Here is an 18927-nt window from a genome sequence, read left to right as displayed (position 1 = left end):
ACTGCAAGAAAAAGTTGTGAAAGTTCAGGGAGTTTTTAAGCCATATATAGTGCCAAAATAAACAATCCATTTTCCATCTATAAAACAAGGCAACTTCTTGTGAACTCCCAGACTGCAGTTCCCCTGCATGTTCTACTGCACAGGAACATTGTAGGTCTCTGAAATCCTACGGTGTTTACTACATGCACTACGTATTTTGAGAATTTTATCAATTATTATCATTAATCCTTCCAATATTTAACTTGTATTTCTCCAAGCTGAAATATAGTCTATGAATAGTGAAATACATGTAATACCTCCTGAAATACTTTCAAATGCTCTACAAAATGTCCCTTATAGTTAGATATTGGATAAATGACCATTGTAATGATGTCACTGATTAATGTTATATAAGTTGACTTGAAAATATTTTACTTGTCAAAGACACTGAGTCGCATCACGTTTCAGATGAAATCTATTGCTGTAGTTGAAAAGCATCTAGGTTTTTAAGTCATTGTTTTAATCACAGTCCATATCATTGTTCTTTCTCCCAAGGCTTAGAGATCATTGCAGGAAACGGGTAGAAAGTTTGCAAGAGCCAGTGGGTGACTAGAACAAGACAGTGTTTGTGGGAGGAGAGCTTCACATGTAAAATCACAGCAGCTAGGAAAGTACATATGAGTCCTGCAAAAGATGAAGCTCCAGCATGAAGAGCAAGGCAGTCATACAATTCCATCCTAGCAGAGAAGCCATTGGCAGTCAATGGTTTCTGGCTGTTCTTTTAAAAAATCAAAGTCTGTTCTTTTAAAAATGTTCATGTTATCACTGAAACACATAGTATATGCTATGGATTAAAATAGATATTTCAAATATGTTCTGCAATAGGTATGAAAGTTCACTGAGTTTTGGCACTAAAACAAACAAGTAAAATAAGAAAAAAAATTCAGTTTTCTTGAAGGATGCAGCTTCTGTGGCAGCTAATCGGGCTCCAGTAGAAGGCTGTACACCCATACACACGCTGGCATCACTTGGTGAATTCAGTAGATATATCATCATAGGTTGAGAGGAGATACTCATGTTCAAAAGGGAAGGAACTAAAGGAGAATCTGAGCAGAGGGAATGGGAGGGATGGAGTTGATAAAACTGCATTGTATGTTTATATAACCTTATTACTTAAACAATGACAAATGCATTTAAAAGAGCATATCCTCAATGAATACACCAACAGAAACTCTCCCATGAAACAGGTTGGTATGTGGCAAGTATTCACTGAATATTGTATTGATAAAGATGAACAGACATTAAAGTTACCCTTAGCAGCGACACCACTATATTATCTATGTAATTTAATTTCAACCAAAGAATGAACAAAGGAGACTTGAAAGCTATCTCAGCAATACCCACCTTCAGTTTGACCTCTACAGATAGATCAGCACTGTCCTTGCCTCCTCACTGACATTATCAGCATTAAGTCATTGAAAAGTGGTGGGGACTCTACCTTCTTCAACTTTTGCTTCCACTCTGAACTGAATTGAATGAATTCATTATCAGCATTAAGTCATTGAAAAGTGGTGGGGACTCTACCTTCTTCAACTTTTGCTTCCACTCTGAACTGAATTGAATGAATTCTCTCATTTCTATTCATGAGTTACTACTAACCAGTTATTCATAAATGCTTTCTGTTGTCTAGATTCTATAAAAATGCAAAAACCAAATAAACAAAACCAAACCAACAGAGCCACCAGGCACTCTGGGCTCTGCAGCACGATTCTGCTCTTTGTCCTTACCTTGTCATTTCCAGGCAGCAGGTTTGGTCTTGTAGTTTGCATCATATCAACATTCAGTGAATTATCATACCTATTACAGAACACATTAGAAATAGTTATACTAATATTTAACACAAAATATGCATTTTGGTAGTAATATGTGCAAATAATAAATGACAGAGCAGTTCACTTTTATAAACCAATGTGCATAGCTAGGAGACAGAATGCTAGAGTTAGGCCGTGTTAGAAGAAGCTTGAATAGCCTCTGACATATTATGACACATAACTGGGTATGTTTTAAAGTTCATATTAATAGGGCCTATTATTAATACCTCATACTAAATCTTCTAGAAATAAATAATGTGTTTTCATGCTGTGCTAAGTAAAATTTCTGCATAGTATTGCATTTGTTCTTGTTCTTTTGCCCTGTTTGCCTCTCATCATTAAATAAACAATCTGAGTTTAAAAGTATGATAATGTTATCAGTAGCACTAGATTATAATTCTTATTTCAAGTCTGACTGTGCTCTCTGCTATGATCCCAAGCCTAGAAGTGTATTGTGTAGTCAATAAACATTGATGAATAAGGTTACTTTTAAAATGGATACAGAATTTAAAGCTAAGGTTTAACCTTTCAAAGCACTAACTGAATATATATATATATTTAAAATTTCAAGTTCACTGAATCACTTAGGACTCAACTTGTAACTTGTAGAACTTAAAACTTCTCTCTTTAAAGCATCAGATCTGCTTTACCTTGGTACCTGGACAGCACCGTTTTCATCCTGTACAGTCAGACTTTGTTGACTCTTCTGTCTGTGACAGTGAGGAAATAGTCTTGAGCAGGCAGGGACACTGGAAGGAATCAAACAGAAGATATGTATGTGAGTGTGCAAAAAGAAATCAGAACTCACACTTCTTTCCTATCCCCTACTGCTTTCCTTCCTAACTCCAAGAGCCAGTTTTTCTTAAACCCATTCAGTCTACCTAGTGTTACTTGAATGAATAAGAGTGACAAAAAAGTCTACTGGAACATGGGTTGCCTGTTAAAGGCTCCATCCCTGAGGACATAGATTCCCTGCCCCACACTCAGCAGCAGTTAATTGCCAATAGCTCCTCAGCTAGAAGTAAGAAATCATGAGTCTCCTAATCCCGAGTCTCCACTAGAATTTTGGCCTGGCTTGATCTTGAGCAAATTATGTACATGCCCGTCAGATGCTGTGAGCTCATGTGTACAATGTCATGCCATGCCCAGCAAATGGCTCTTAAAATCCTTTCAACCATCTTTCTTTTTTAACCCTTCTTGCAAACTCTTCCTTTATCTTTGGATCATGTCATTTTACCTTTTAAAATCTGCAATCCATCTTTAAGAATAAGAGTCAAGGTTAGAAGGATTATAGATTTATATGAACCCACTTCCATTGTTTTGCTTATAAAAAGGAGAATGAATCACACTTGATATGAATAAAGTATTTTCAGTATCTTTCTGTTAATTTTTGCTTCCATTTGTTCTTGGAAAGCACACCCCAGTGGCATTTACTCAGTAAAACTTTCTCATGCCAAGCTCTCTGGACAAGAGTTCTATATGCCATAGAAAGATATTTACATTTCAGTCACCCCTTATCCCTCTGCTCTATGATCTAATTCTTTTGCTAGTAAAAGATGTGTTCCTGTCTGATCTGTCAGAGCACTCGATCTGTTTCTATCCCATCACCTGTCACAATAGTCCAACCATGAGAATCACAAGATAATTGCAGGATTATTTCAGTCCCCCACCCCCACCCCGACACAACCCCACTGAGGCTCTTTGGTATCTTACTTTGTGATTTCTGTCTATCCTTTGATAAGATAATATAATCAGAAATCCCAACCTTGATTATGCATATAAACAATTTAACATATCGTTTTTGGTCATTTTAAACAACCCCAAAGCTTATAAACTTGAATCATTCAATCAACCATTTTGGTAGCGAGTCTTGACTTTCAGGATAGAAGGATTTCCTTAATATTCAAAGTTTACATGTAAAACAGTAATCACGACAAAGAATTTAAAAAAAAAAAAAACAGAAATTTCCCAAAAGTCTTTGTTTCCATTTTCTCCCTGGTTTTGAGGGGATCCCTGATTGACTTTATTACAAACAATTTCAAAAGGAAGCAGCAGCTGAAATCTTACTCTTTGAAGAGGCACCATGAGACTGCGTAAAGACACATCAGAAAGAGCACTGCGGCTAGAGTGAGCACTGCTGGAAACCAGCTGTCCGGCCGCCAGTAGTATGAGATCTTCCTTATGACAGAGGTAGTAATCTGAGGAAATTCAATAAATACTAAGCATTAACAATGTGCAACTGACAAAAATATGAGATACAGTGTATACTGAGAGGAGTTCATACTTATTTTCTTTATGATTATTCCTGCAGGGAGATAAACTATTATTGAACAAGGATTACTTTTTACATACCTTTGTGGATTCCGTGAAAGTCTCTCTGGGGACCAATTAATGAACATTGACTAAATGGCATAAAGGATGAGTCAGCAAGTTCTTTACAGGACACAGTATTACTTCAAAATAAGCCACACTATTATTGGATTTTCCTGTTTTCTACCAAGAATCGTAAGGTTCCCTTCCTTCCCCCCCCATATAAATTTCCGTTACTGTTTCAAGTCTGACCATTAAGAACCGACTAAGTAGCACAAGGTTTTCAGTGGATTGTGACTAATGCCTTAGGAAACTAAGGACCAGTGGAGTCCAGCAGATGGCAGCGTAAGATCGAGTAAGTTTGTGAGTGCATCGAGACATTTAAGGTATATAAGGTACTTTCATAGAGATGGCGTGGGAGTAGGATAGACTGAAAATGGCAAAATAAAATTTTTAAAAAGGAGACGTTTGCAAAAAGGATCCATCAGCAGCGGTGGTGGACAAAATCTCATTGCTTGTGCAATTCAGTGAAAGGAATCCTAGCTGTGTTCAATTTGGGTAGTTGTTAAGATTAAGCATTGTGTGACTAGCATAGTTTAAAAACAAGTGCAGGCATGTCCAAGCAAAGACAGATGGGGAAATCAGATTAAGCTTAAGTAATGCCCCTTTAAATACTATGATCTACTTTTCATAAATAAATACTGTTGTGATGTATTTCTAAATAATAAACAGATCAAAAGGTTGACAATGCGTCACTTAGACACATAGCTTTATATTCAGATCATTAGGAAATAGCTGGGTGTTGTGGCACACCCTTGGAGTTCAAACTACTCTGGAGGCTGAGGCTGGAGGATTACTGAAGCTAAGGAGCCAGAGGGCAGACTTGGCATCATAGTAAGACTCCCTCTCAAAAACTAAACTACTACTAATAATAATAATGATAAAATATATGTCAAGAACATTTGCCACCATAAGGAGACAGATTCTAAGCTGCACTTGCTTATCTTTCTCCTTACTTCCATCTCTTTTTTTTTTCTCCCTTCTAACAAGTATCTATTGAATATTTGTTGTACCCTGGGAATCAACATAGAAAAGTCATATAATATCTAGAATTTCAGGCACAGAATTTATTTGCTAATGACTATGGACTATAATTGATCAAAGTAATTTAGAAGCTATGGCTTCTAATTCAAATCTCAGAAGAGAAGGGCTCACCATGATTATTCTGCAAGGGAGGACCTGAGAGGAGTAGAGTCATTGTGTCAAGTCCAAAATGGCAGAAATGGAGTTCACAGACATACCTGTGTGTCTACAAAGAGCACATTCCTTTCAGAATCCTGTGTGCTATGAACTCTGAGAGTATTGTGACAATAAGTCTAAGTTTAAAAAGTCCAGTGTGCAAGGCACCAAGACACAATCTCCAAACAGCCATTGCAGTTCTACATACTGGAATCCAGCTGTAGGAGCCTGACTCACAGTGCTTGAGACTTACCTGCTATTTTTGCCTCTCCTACCTGAAAATAAGCAAAGATTTTTGAGGCCTTTTTTCCTTTTATTTTCTCCTGTGTTTACCTAAAATTTATCTAATGCTTTTTATTTTTAAAAAGCCACACATAATTGAGAAATATGTCAGTCTTCTAAGATAACTCAGGGTAATACGTTTAGAAGTGATGTAAAAAGAGCAAAATCATTCTGTGGGTATTAATACAATATAAATGGCTTCTATTTACATAGCATGTTTATTACAAGACCTTTGGTGTCTCTTGTTTCATTTGATCCTAATACAAACTTTTGTAGAGCACACTGAACTATTCTAATCCATCTAGTAATCCCCATACAATGAGTAAATATTTAAATGTGTATTTTGTGTAGCTTGGACGCCATGCTACATGCTTTCCACAGATGATTCAAAAGAACTTGAAAGAAAGGTGCTGGATGTGAGATTGTATATTCTCATTGCTCACAAGGCTTATTAAGGTATTGCTTTATGTTTTAACTATTTGCAAATCCGGTTGTGACCCGGTGCACAATAGTCTCAACAGAGGTCAGCATTTGCCTGACCTTTTGCTGTGGCACTTGCCTGTCTAAGTTACTTGCCTGTGGTCTTTTTTCTTTCTTTCTTTCTTTCTTTCTTTCTTTCTTTCTTTCTTTCTTTCTTTCTTTCTTTCTTTCTTTCTTTCCTTCCTTCCTTCCTTCCTTCCTTCCTTCCTTCTTTCTTTCTTTCTTTCTTTCTTTTTTTCCTGCTCTACAAGCTTTGTCAATCTACCTAATTTCTTAACTCCCTGCCTCAGGCCAACCTCACTTTCTGTCTCAGGACACACTTGATCATTCTCCTTTTATGAATAAACCATGTGCTCACGAATGAATCTACATTTCCTCAACTGTGGCTGTTGCTTAATGTCTCTGCTTCTCTTTCTGTCCGTCAAAAACCTACCTAAAATTCCACTATCTCTTCTGGGACTTTTTCAGATCCTTCAAGCCAGAATTTGATACGACATCTGCCCTACATTTGTTTATCCTTCAGAGCACTTGTCAAACTGATGTGTAACTTAATTTACTGGAAACCAACCTCTATACTTACTGGAATCTCTCAGACTGAGTGCTATGGTCCCTTCCTTCTATTTTATACCTTATTTACTACACTAGTCACACGATCCCTCAAACTTAATGCCTTGCTATTTTTTTTCATGACCTTCCTGGTTATGTCATTTTGTAAATCTGTGAACTTGAGAAAATAATTTAATCTCTATAAAAGAATTTGGAGTTTTCAGTGATAGTCAAATCTTTAATTTGATTAAATCGAATCATATTTTTAATAGGAAAACTCAAATATAGCTGCATTTAGATCATAAATTCCACTACTAGGTAAGAAATCTTATTCACACATTAGTTGCCCAATGTTCTCAGCGAAATTGACTTCAGTTATTAAATCCTGGACTTCATAGAACTCATTTTAAGTCATGCCTTCATTGTTGTACCAAGTGTCTGCATTTTATATTTGCTTTGAAATGTGGGGTGATACATTTTTCAAATGCTTCCATGTTGGTCTAAGTAGACAACCCAAAGGCAACCGTGGACTCTGACACAGGCCTGGTACTCCCTATAGTGATGGATAAGGATATGAAGAGTGAGGAAACACACTGCTCTGAATGGTAGACTCTGGCTGTCATCAGAAACTTATCTCACTGTTAGGTAAAGTACTGGTGAAAAGAGAAGATGTCCCATCTGTCATACGGTCATGCACTAAACCTCTTCCTGCTTCATGCAGTTAATTTGCTTTGATTCATAACTTTAATTACTTAACTCGTTATATTTTACAGGAAAGACAATAAGAATAATCTTCTCTGTCATGGAATCTTTTATCAGTGTTTGGAATCACAGTCACAACAAATGCCTAAGTCTATAACATAGTAGGGCTCAACGTAGATTGTTTCTGCTGCTTTTCACGCTCTTCCATTTACCTCTCACTTTAGGAGACTTTTAATAAAACATTGTCAATATGAAGTTTTATATTTAATATTTATTCTCAAGTCCTTTATTAAATGCAGAAGAGATGTCTAATGAAAATGTCAAATAACTTTCAAAAATAAAACTGGTTTAAAAAAAAACAAAAAAAAACCCTGGTTACTGTAGATAGTAAAAGTTACAAAATTAATATTAGAAAATTTTAATATTATAAAGAAAATATAGAAACATTTTTTCCTAGTGGAAGTTGTCATGGAGAACTAAGTGATTTGTGCTCAATGCTTTGAAATAAGAAATATATATCTGAATGTTTTCAGCCAATTAAAAACATTGGTGAAGCATGCTACTATGTATTAATTACTGTTCTGCCCAGTGCACCAGGAAGTGTTGATACAACCTCTGTTAGTAATCCTTACTGACAGACTGAAACTGAGGTTCAATGTAGTAAGTGACTCAGCAAAGGTTTACCTAGTGATGGAGAGGAAGAGCTGAAAGTCAAGCCAGGACCTGCACATTACTAAGGCTACAGTCTGCCACTGCATTTGGGTGTAAGATTGTTTATTATCAGTATAAAAACTGTTTTAGCGTACTCTTCATGATTTGACATCACTACAAATTCTTTCATTTCAAACCTTTACTTTCATTCAGCATGGGGGCCTGATAATATTATGAATGAATAATATGAACAATTTTAAGTTTAAAGTTAAAGATGTTTGCCAAGAATTCTTTTAATTAAAAAGAACTGCCAGTTGGATTTTTTTAATGATGACAATGGTTTTTAAGCTTCTTATCAACCCTTATATTTTAGGTCCTAATTCACCTAATTTATTCCATTAAACTAAAAAATGGCACAAAAGAAAGAAACAGAGAACTCTAAAACATAAAAACAGAAAATTCTTCTGCATGTGTTAGTGCACAGCTAGGAACCTAGCATTTATGAGGTAAAGATGGACGTGGGGAAGCCCACCTCACATCAAGAGTTATAGTCATTTAGATTTATATGTCATTTAGAACAAGTCTAGCAAGACTTGGGTTCATTTCCCAACGTTTACATATCTCACAATTATCCTAAGTCCAGTTACGTAGTATGCAGTATCCTTTTCTGACTTCCATGGGTACCAGACAAGCATCTAGTACACATAGATACATTCAATCAACACACCCATTCACAAACAAAAAAATGTAAAAAAAAAGAAGTTTGAAGCCAGACTTAGAAGACTACTTAGAAGACTGTCTAAAATAAAACACAGAACAAAAGTCTATAACAATCACCCATCTTCTTTCTATAAAATGAAAGGACAAAACCATATATACAAGATACTGCTTAAAATAGAATATCAAAATTAAAATGATGTAAAATGAATTAATTTATTATATTTTCCTGATCATTGATTTATCTCACTTTGGTTACTGTCTTAGTCTATTTCTGTGAAAAGACATGGACAAGGAAAACCGTATAAAATAAAACATTTAATTAAGGTGGGCTTACAGATTCAGAGGCTGAGTCCATTATTATCATGGTGGGGTGGAGGGCATGGCAGGCATCCTGCTGGAGAAGGAGAGTGCTATATCCTGATGCTTGCAGAGAGAGGGAGGGGCTGGGCCTGGCACGGGCACACGTCCCCCAATAAAACCAAACCTCTTAATCCTCCTCAAATAGAAAAAAATTGCTACATCTAGGTGAGTAATCATTAAAATACATGGGCCTTCTTATTCAAACCACCATAACTGCTCACAGTACCAGCACCAAAAACCACTGGACTTTGCCCCATGTAATTTGTACAATATTAATGACTAGTAACTTCAGTGGAAGTAACCAGATACAATCTTACAGGATGAGGAGACTCTTGTTTCCTTTATTTTCTTCAATAAACATTTTGTTTTTTATTATTTTTTTATTTTTGAGATTGTAATATATGATTGTCTCATTTCTCTTTCTCCCCTACAACCCTTCCCATGTATCCCAATCCCATGGTCATTGAAGCCTCCATTGAGTCTTAATGTGTACTTTTAGGCACAAAAGTAATCAAGAACAACGATAAAAAAAATTATATATTTGTATATATTTCGTCTAGGATGTAATTCACGCATGAAACAATGAACATTTATATACATATATATTTGTGTGTGTGTGTATATATGTGTGTCACATAGACATACACACACACACACACACACACACACAGACACACCCCTGGTTGTTTTTCTTCACTATTGCCGATAGCTTTCCAAATAGTATCTTTCACACATCTTTCAGTTGTTCTGTCATTTCCTAAGAGACTCGAATGAGAACTGAAGCCCATAAAAGGTTGATTGAAATGCACTAGTTCCCTGTGCAGCTTAATTGTTAAGGAATTGTTACTGTGGCGTAATACACATAGAAATAAATCCTCAAACACGTGTCTAACTTGTAACTTCCCAACACAGCAATAGTCTTTATTTTCAAGGTATAGTTGAGAAAGGTGACTTAATCACAGTCCCCATGTCTACATGTCTAGTCTCACAAATAGACCTTGAACACTGGAAAGTTCTAGCTACATAATATATTTATCCTCCATATGTTCAAGGGAACAGTTATTATTAGTTCATGCAGAGAAGATACTACCATCACTCCCATTATGCATAGCTGGTAAAACAGACATAATTCTCTTGCCCTTAATTTCTACCTTATAATGAGGCTCTATATTAATTGTTATCAATTTACTGTTTCCACATTGAGTTGTCTGTTTTATATGTAATTTGATATCATAGATATATTGATATATTGATTGCATTTGTTTTTTTACTTTTCTAAGAAGGTATACTTTCCAATGTGTCTTTGTGCAGGATACCCAGTTACTCAGAAGGCTAGGCAAGAAGACCACAAGTTTAAGGCCAGATATAACACATTAGGAATACTCTGCTGCAAAACACCTTCTAAAAAAGAAATATAAGGGGTTTGTTTATTGACAAGGTGTTTGCCTGGCACACATGAGACCCAAGGTTTATTTTCCCATGCCACAAAAATAAATTATAATTTAATATATTTTCCTTTATTGTTTACAATGATACAGTCTTAGTAGAATTCTAATGAAGAATATGAATGAGTACTTTACATGAGTTTGTAAACATTCTTTGAGCATTTAATTAATGTAGGATCATTTAGTACTCTGATTCTTATGTTCACAGTTCTGCATTTATATTAGGAAAATCAAAATAACAAGGGAAGTTTAGTTCAAGAAGTAGAAATAGGCAGTTATGAAATGAATGCCACAGAGAGAACTCTACTTTCTAAGCCAATTCAGAGTGCATTTAAGACACAGCTCACAGGGAGCCATACATTTCTCTCATCTCCGCTTCTGCTTAATATAAGTAAAGAGTGGATTTATCCTGGAGGACACACTCATAATCCCTGTACTTCATCTTCTCAAGCATGGACATCATCAATGTATGTCTATCCTGTGCCATCTAGTTAGACCCTGCTTCAAAATAAAGGGGAAAGGCCACATGCAATGGCACATGTCTCTAATGAATTTATAATGTAGAAGCAGGAGGATACGCAGTGTCACACAGGCTTCAGCTACATATGGAGGTCAAAGTCACATGAGTTATAGAAGAACCTGTATTAAAAATCAAACTAGACTAAACCAAAACCATAAAAGGGAAATTATTTGAGGCATCCGTTGCTTCCATAGGTACACTCTCCTTCAAAAATGGCCTTTGTGATGCAGTACTATTTAAAAGGAGTAAGATTATAACAAAATACCTGCTCATCATTCATTTTGGTGGTTTAATAGTAGTTTTTATTACATATAAGCACGAATTTCACTTGCTCTGAAATATTTTCTACGCTTTAAGTTCCCTAAGGCATAAGATGGCTGGTCTCCGAGAGCAGGCTGATAGACCAACTCTGAAAGAACAAAACAAAGCAGATTCCGGGGACGCTTCACTGGATCACTTCTGTGGTATAAGCATCACCACTGCGATGAACTTTAGTCTGCCTGAGACTCTTTAGAGTAAAGACATTTCTAAAAATTTATACTGGGCTTTAATTACCTAAAGTGAATTAACTGCAAATTATTTTATGAGCTACATAGTAATAAGTATTGCTCTTTTGGTGTGAGCAAACTAGCTTTGGAAAAGTAGTGTTTCAGTGAGTACAGTAGTTTGAACAAGCACACAGAGCTAGAACCAACCCGGATACCTTTAGAATTCATTTTTAAAGTTCAGATTCAGTGAAAGAAATACAGAGGTATGGATTTTGCCACACCACATACTAATGTCTTTTTTCAATTCTTCACTGATAAGATAAAAGCCTTTTTGTTGTATTGATATGCATCATCATGAAATATGGATGAACTGATGAAAAGGTTGGATAGAGTTATTTACAGACTTTCTCCCTTCTTTGCTTTATGTTGAAATAGAAATAAAAAATATAGTTACAAATTAGGATGATTTAAAGTTTCTACCATCTTCCTTCTGTCAAAATAGATATTAGTCCTGGAATTTTTATTATGAGCTCAATTTGCTGCACACAGTCTCTGGAATTTTGATTCATGATTCCTCTGGAGAATTGTATTCGCAGGAAACAGTGTCTAGCCAGTTACCTCACTGTCTCTTTAGACAAAGAATTTAATTCAGTTCATGAAAGATGACTTAGTGTCTCTCTTCTCTACCTGAGGAAGAAGCTCTGGATGAGGAGGCATGAGGTGGTCAGAGACACATTTGCTTCTGCTTGTTTTCATCAGTCCATGGTTAAGATCACTTTTTATTAGCCTTTTAACTAACTTGTTCTGTTTTGAAAGTGAGTCCATCTTGCTTCTGTTCCTTGAGAAATTGTGGGTATTGTGGGTTTTTTTTTTTTTTTTTTTTTTTTTTTTTACATTTCAGATGTTCTCCCCATCCCACCCCCCCCCCCAGGAATCCCTTAACTCCCCCCTTCTGCTGCTTTTATGAGGGTGTGTCCTTATCTATCCACACATTCCCCCCTCCCCACCCTCAAATTTCCCCACACATTGGGGCATCTGCCTTCATGGGACCAAGGACCTCATCTCCCACCAATGCCTGAGAAGGCCATCCTCCACTACATATACAGCTGAAGCCATGGGTCCCTCCTTATGTGCTCCCAGGCTAGTAGTTTAGACCCTGGGAGCTCTGGTTGGTTAGTATTGTTGCTCTCCCCATGGGGCCCACAAGCCCCTTCAGTTCCTTATTCTAATGTCTATCTTGCCAAGTGTTACCACATTTAAGGAGCACTTTAGAGTGTTCTCAGTGGCTCTGTAGCCTGTCTTATATGTTTACATTCTACAAAGGGGAACATGTATGTTCTTGGATACATTTTTTACAAATTCAGAGGCAGTTATATCCTGCTGTTTTTAGTTAGGGTTTTGTAATCTGGGTTCTGTGGTGGGTTTTTTGTTTTGTTTTGTTTTGTTATTGTTATTTTATAAGTCTTTGAGATGAAATAAAAATTTTACATGTGTATGTATTGTTCTTCATAGAAGGAACATAGACTACACCAGATTCTGCAAGTTCATGAGTCCACATCTTTCCCAATTAGAAAGTGCCACATGTCCTTCTTATAACATATGGAGTTTGTCCTCTGAATGTACTTGTGCCATACTTAGCATTGTAAAATATGCAGAAGTCTTCAATAGATTATAATTTTTGAGTCACCTTGTGTATATTCTTAAAAGCTAAAAAAAAACTTTTGTTAATCTCTCTTTGCATTTAATATGAATTTTAGGATGAAGATGTGTTCTATACTATGTTTAATTCAACTGAATAAAATTTAATTGCTTTAAGCTTTTATCACTATAACTTCATTCTTCTAAAACTCACAGGCAAAGATTGTTAGCAATATGGTTTTTAAGAATGTTTTATTTTTATAATGGATTTGTGACTGCATTTTAAAAGCAGTCAAAATTCTGGCACTGTATTTTGACCATTTAAAATGTTTTTAACTTTTCATGTCTAATTTAACATTCTAATATGAAAGATTGGCTTACAATATTAATAAAAGATATGGCTAGGTCTTAATTTTTTCTTTTGATGTATTATGTTCATGTATTTGACATGCTTTGAGCTAAATTCATGAAAAGTTTTATTATGTGTATGTATATACATATGATATATATATATATATATATATATATATATATATATATATATATATAAATATGATGTAACAAAGGTTTTATTTCCAGGTCTCCTTTGTTCCTATCATAACTATAAAAAACTAATAGCAATTGTGGCGTTTCTTCCACATTCTGCCAATATTCAGTGTCTTTAACACCACTATCAAACATGGAAACACTGTCTGGCACAAATATCAAATCACCTGGCTGTAAAACTTTCATAAAGGAAAATAAGATCAAATGTATCCTTAACTTGGCACATTGACCTCTCAAAATGTTGCTATATGAGTCTGCTACAAGTCTGAAAACAACTTTCTGTTACTGAAACCATTTCTAGTCAAAATTTTTATTAACTATTTTTTTTTAATGTATTCAATGCTGGATGTCAACAGCGTCCTCAAAGTTGGCTCATGAAGTTAATAGGCAAATAAAGACACAGGTGAATTTTATCTGATAATTTTATAATATCCTTAAATTAAATAGTAGTTGGTCAATTGTTCTCTTTGCAATGCTTTAGAAATATTCTATATTTAAGAGCTATTTTGTAGTTGCTTTTTATATATAGTACACACACACACATATATGTATATATATGCATATGTATATGTATATATATACACTCAAGCAAGTACATTGACATTAGAACAGTTTCAGTAGCATATTTTTTTATAAAGTTGAACTACAGAACTTGTAAGGTTATTTCTGGTTTGGTAGCATTTTTCCATAAAGAGAAGTACACAGCTCTCTGTGAAGATCTATGTATTATTCAAGTACAGATACAAACATTAACACTGATAGAATTTTTAAGGGAAAATAATTTATTCCATGGAAATAATTTCAAAAGTCACGAGTTGGTAATCATTTCCAGATAGTTTTAACTGCCCTGCTTTCAGAAAGGCTAATGTGTGTTACCAAGAGAAGTATATACCACTTAGCCCTACTATAATTTTTTTTTATGTTTTGCTACAGAACTTGTTTATTTTGCCTATTAAATTTTGGTATGATGACTTCTGCTTTGCTCAGCTTTGCCTTCTTAATTAGCCTTTGAATGGCAGAAATTTGGGTGTAAACATAAGTTGTGAGGGATGTATCTACCCCCTCACAATAACAGTGTAGGCTAAGATAGTCTCCCACAGACGAGCAGGAACCAGCAGAGTAGAATGATTTAGAACAAGGAGTGAGGTTCACATTGACCCAGAAAGGAGAAACAATATATTCTAACTCTTTGGAATACTACTCTAATGTCTCACCACATTACCAACAAGATAGGCCTTTTACAAATGTTTACCTGACTTTTAAAATGACTCAATAAATGTCCACAGAATGTGAAAATTTGATGATTATACACCTTGGGGTGAGTAGAGAAGATAAAAACTAATTACTGATGACAAAAAGAATATTCCTAGTTCAAATAATAAATGATGAAGATTGACCGAACAAAATGTATGACTAGAATCCCTGTCACAGAAGACAAAGCTCCAGTCAATGGGCAAAACTATTTTATTTATGAAGGCTGTGTTGTAAAAACAATTCAAGCCATTAAATATGAATCTTTTAATAAGACAAATGGCTTCATTAAACATTTGGGAGAGTGGTCAGTAATGTATCATTATAATTTATTTTATTATTTTCATATTTGGAATATTAAATTTTATATTATGTTTTTCTATATCCAAAACTAAACTTAAGTATTAAAGTCAATAAATGGGTCTTTTCTGAAACTTTTTTAATACCAGACTAATATTGTTTCATGTGTCTATTTGGATTAGCACTGTTACATAGGGAACATCAAACATATGTTAGTGAGGTCATGGATTTGCATAGGCACTTGGATGTTTAAACCTGACTTTTCTGAAGTCACGCACAAATCAATTCTACCACATTTCCTATTTATTTGAGTATCATTAAGCTCTACAGAAAACTATGGATTTATCTTCTCTGCTGTGAAATTATTATAATTTTAGGTCTTTCCTAACACACAATCACTCAGCTTCCAGACATCCCCTGTTCCAATAGATTACATATCTACCAATTGCATGCTTCTTCATCAGTAAGCTACATGCTTAAACCTCTTTGTCCTAATATGGAAAATAGTTTATTGCATCACTTCCTTGGGATTCATTATATACTTCCTGGGATAATTGATGCCTATTCCTTGAAAAGTTTTCATCTCTTTGCATGAAAATATTAACATTAATATCTTTTTAGAAAAATCACAGTTTATTTTCCGCTACAATGGAAAAAAAAAGAGTTCCCATGAAAACTTACCTTATTTTCAACCTCAAATATTGAAACAAGTGAACCATAATTTGACACTGTGTAGCATTTGTAAATTAGACTAAATTTATTAAATTAAGTGTGTTAAAGACCAAATGTGTTGCCTGTATTGCTTCAGCATGCATACGTTTCTTAAATTGATCCTAAGCATCAATTTAAGCGTGCTAGGAGGCAGGGGTCTTCTTTGTGGTGTGATTAGATCTTGGAGGTAGAGCCTTTCTTTGTGGTGTGTAGGTCTGGGATTAGTGCCCTCACTAAAGAGCTAGAAAAACTCTTTTACCCTCTTTCTACTGTGTGAGGAGATGGTGTTAAGAAGAAAATCTTCTTTTTTTTTTTTTTTTTTTTTTTTTTTTTTATTGTGTTCTGCTTTATAATAGAGCTTCACCATGAAGCCCTGGCTGACCTCAAACTTCCTATGTAGCTCAGTCAGGGCTCCAACTCGCAGAGAGGCATGTGTCACCAAGGCTTGCCTAAATAGAATTTTTTTTTGGAAATAAGAGTGACATTTGATTCTGCTTTACCACCAACCTTGTACACTGCAACTCCAACCTGTCAAGTTTAAGTGTCTGTTGTGTCAGTCACTCCTTTTATGAAACTGTTGCTTGAACCAAGACAATACACATATCTTACTGTCCCATAAGTCTAAATGTTTCTAAAAAGAGAAAGCTACTGGGTATCTTTTAAGCATAAAAATGCTTTTACCATACTAAGTTATTCTTGGATATTAATTTTAACAGAAAAAAACACACTGTGATGGGAATCAACATAATTACTGGGAATTCTAAACAGCAAAGCCCACAAAATTGATAAGGTTTGATGAATTTATCTCACTTCAACCCTGACAGCTAACAGCTCCAATAGTTTCTCCTTATTGTGAAGCTGAGACTTCGACTCTATTGAAAGCAATTGTTTCCTGTAATGTTTCCCACCCCAAAACAATAGGGAAACTCTTATGAGAGTTTGCAAGAACATCCTATGAGACTAGTTCAAATTACTTCGTAATCCCAGGTCACTACTTGTACTTACAGTAGTTGTAGCTGTTTTTTTGGAAGAAGTTGGCTGTGTTGTAGTCCAGGGAAGCACATGAATTATGACCGTCATAGTGGTTGTCAGTTGACTAGCTGCATTCCCGTCCAATTCATCAGTGACTTCAATAAGTAACTGGAAAGTCACTACATCTTGGGCTCCTTCTAATAGATCATACTGGAAATCCTGCCTGCTGGCCAGAACTGGAGACTCAGCACCTTCTCTCCAAAGTGTGAACTGATTGTTTGTGTTTCCTAAGAATAATGTGAGGTAATAAAATAATGGAAACCATATTGTGAATGGTTATTTCCATTTCCTTTCTTAAGTTTCTAAGGAAGATATATTTTATGATATGTTTCCAACAGTTATATCTGACATGAGAATCTTATAGAAGAGCATGGAAGTAACAAAGTTCAACTCACACACTTTACCTACCTTCTGTGATTGAATAGCTTAGGTGATCCTGTGGAGAATCTTTGTCTGAACACCTGAGGTGAATGATAGGACCCTTAAAGGTGGCATAAATCTGAGTCTCTAAATGTGAGGGTGTGCAGACTGGAGGCTCATCATTCACATTCTACAACAGAAGGATATTTTCATAGGTTATATCATTTTTCAAAAAAAATCTCACCATAGACAAGTAGTTGCTTTTCAACTTTTTATTGTATAGTTGTTGGCCTTGATACTTTCAAGTAAATGATAGAAATACATCACACACACACACACATAGAGGGAGAGAGAGAGAGAGGGGGAGAGAGAGAGAGAGAGAGAGAGAGAGAGAGAGAGAGAGAGAGAGAGATATTCCACACCTCTGTAATTTTCCCCAATGCACCTCTTCACAGACAGTTTATTTCTCCACGTATTCTTCCACTCATTAACTCATCTCTGTCTTTTCCTTGAGATTCTAACTTGTGAAATCAAACAGATATGTTAGACCACTGACAGTACTGGTTTGAACCTATAGCAGTTCCTCCAGGAACAGCACATAGGAAACATTATTATTTAAGTTTTAAACGCCCCATACTAAGAAGCCCTAGAATCATGCTGAAGAGCAGTTATGTCTTTTTTTTTTTTTTAAAGGAGGTTTAAAATTTCAAGTTCTGAACTAAAAGTCACAACTGTCCAAGTTGTAAGGGAAAACGTGAAGTGATAGAGACAGGAATCAATTAATTGGTTTAAACTTCTCACAAATTTGGAAGGATTCAATTAATCAGTGTTCTTAATTCAGATTAATACATACACAGAAGTAAACATTTTAAAAAGTAAAGGAAGAGTCAAGCAAATATTTTTCAGAAAGAAATTATCTAAGCACTTTCATAATTGTTCTTGTTATTATATGTGGCTCACATTCATTTGTGGACTTCAAGCAAACCTCTTTAAATAAAGTCCCAAGACTATAATTCTCCACAAGCGTTTTGATCTTCCTATTCCATCTCGAAGCTCTGGGAACATTTTGGAAGGAGAAATTCTTAGCTCACCAACATTATTATAGCCAGCTTTTAAGCTTGTTCTTAAATTAAACCAAGGGGATACTGCCAACCTTGAATCATCAGTTTCTTATTTTGAGGTGCTGTTTCTATGATTCGGAATTTAATATATCATTCCAATCTCACTTGCCAGAATTAATTTTGGCAAAAGACCATCATTTTCTTAAATAACTGGATCTCCAATTACGTTAGGACATAGCATATTTGCATTACTAAATTATTATTTTTATGGAAATTTAACCAATACAGGGTATGCAAGAAAACAAAAACTATAGTCTTAGTTGTTCATACACCTTAAAAATTAGAATCGCTATAATTCTGGAACAAACATATTCTGAAATGCTATTCACATATTTATTAACTAAATTTCAATAAATAAAAACAAACTTAGCCAAT

At 35.2% G+C, this 18927-nt stretch overlaps 1 protein-coding gene across 1 annotated transcript in view; it reads right to left on the bottom strand.

The window, feature by feature from the left end:
• Window positions 1–18927, bottom strand: part of LOC117720479 (cadherin-related family member 4-like) — a 118581-nt gene that overhangs the window by 7792 nt on the left and 91862 nt on the right. The window contains exons 18-22 of the mRNA XM_076913180.1: window positions 17480–17621; window positions 17045–17298; window positions 3918–4048; window positions 2501–2599; window positions 1767–1836 (exon numbers count right to left, since the gene is read on the bottom strand). Of these exons, the coding sequence (XP_076769295.1) occupies window positions 1767–1836; window positions 2501–2599; window positions 3918–4048; window positions 17045–17298; window positions 17480–17621 (696 nt within the window). The remainder of the gene's footprint in view (window positions 1–1766; window positions 1837–2500; window positions 2600–3917; window positions 4049–17044; window positions 17299–17479; window positions 17622–18927) is intronic.

Source organism: Arvicanthis niloticus, chromosome 15 (genome assembly GCF_011762505.2).
Source record: "Arvicanthis niloticus isolate mArvNil1 chromosome 15, mArvNil1.pat.X, whole genome shotgun sequence".
In the NCBI taxonomy this organism is placed as follows: Eukaryota; Metazoa; Chordata; class Mammalia; order Rodentia; family Muridae; genus Arvicanthis; species Arvicanthis niloticus.
This window is presented reverse-complemented; position numbering and strand designations above follow the sequence as displayed.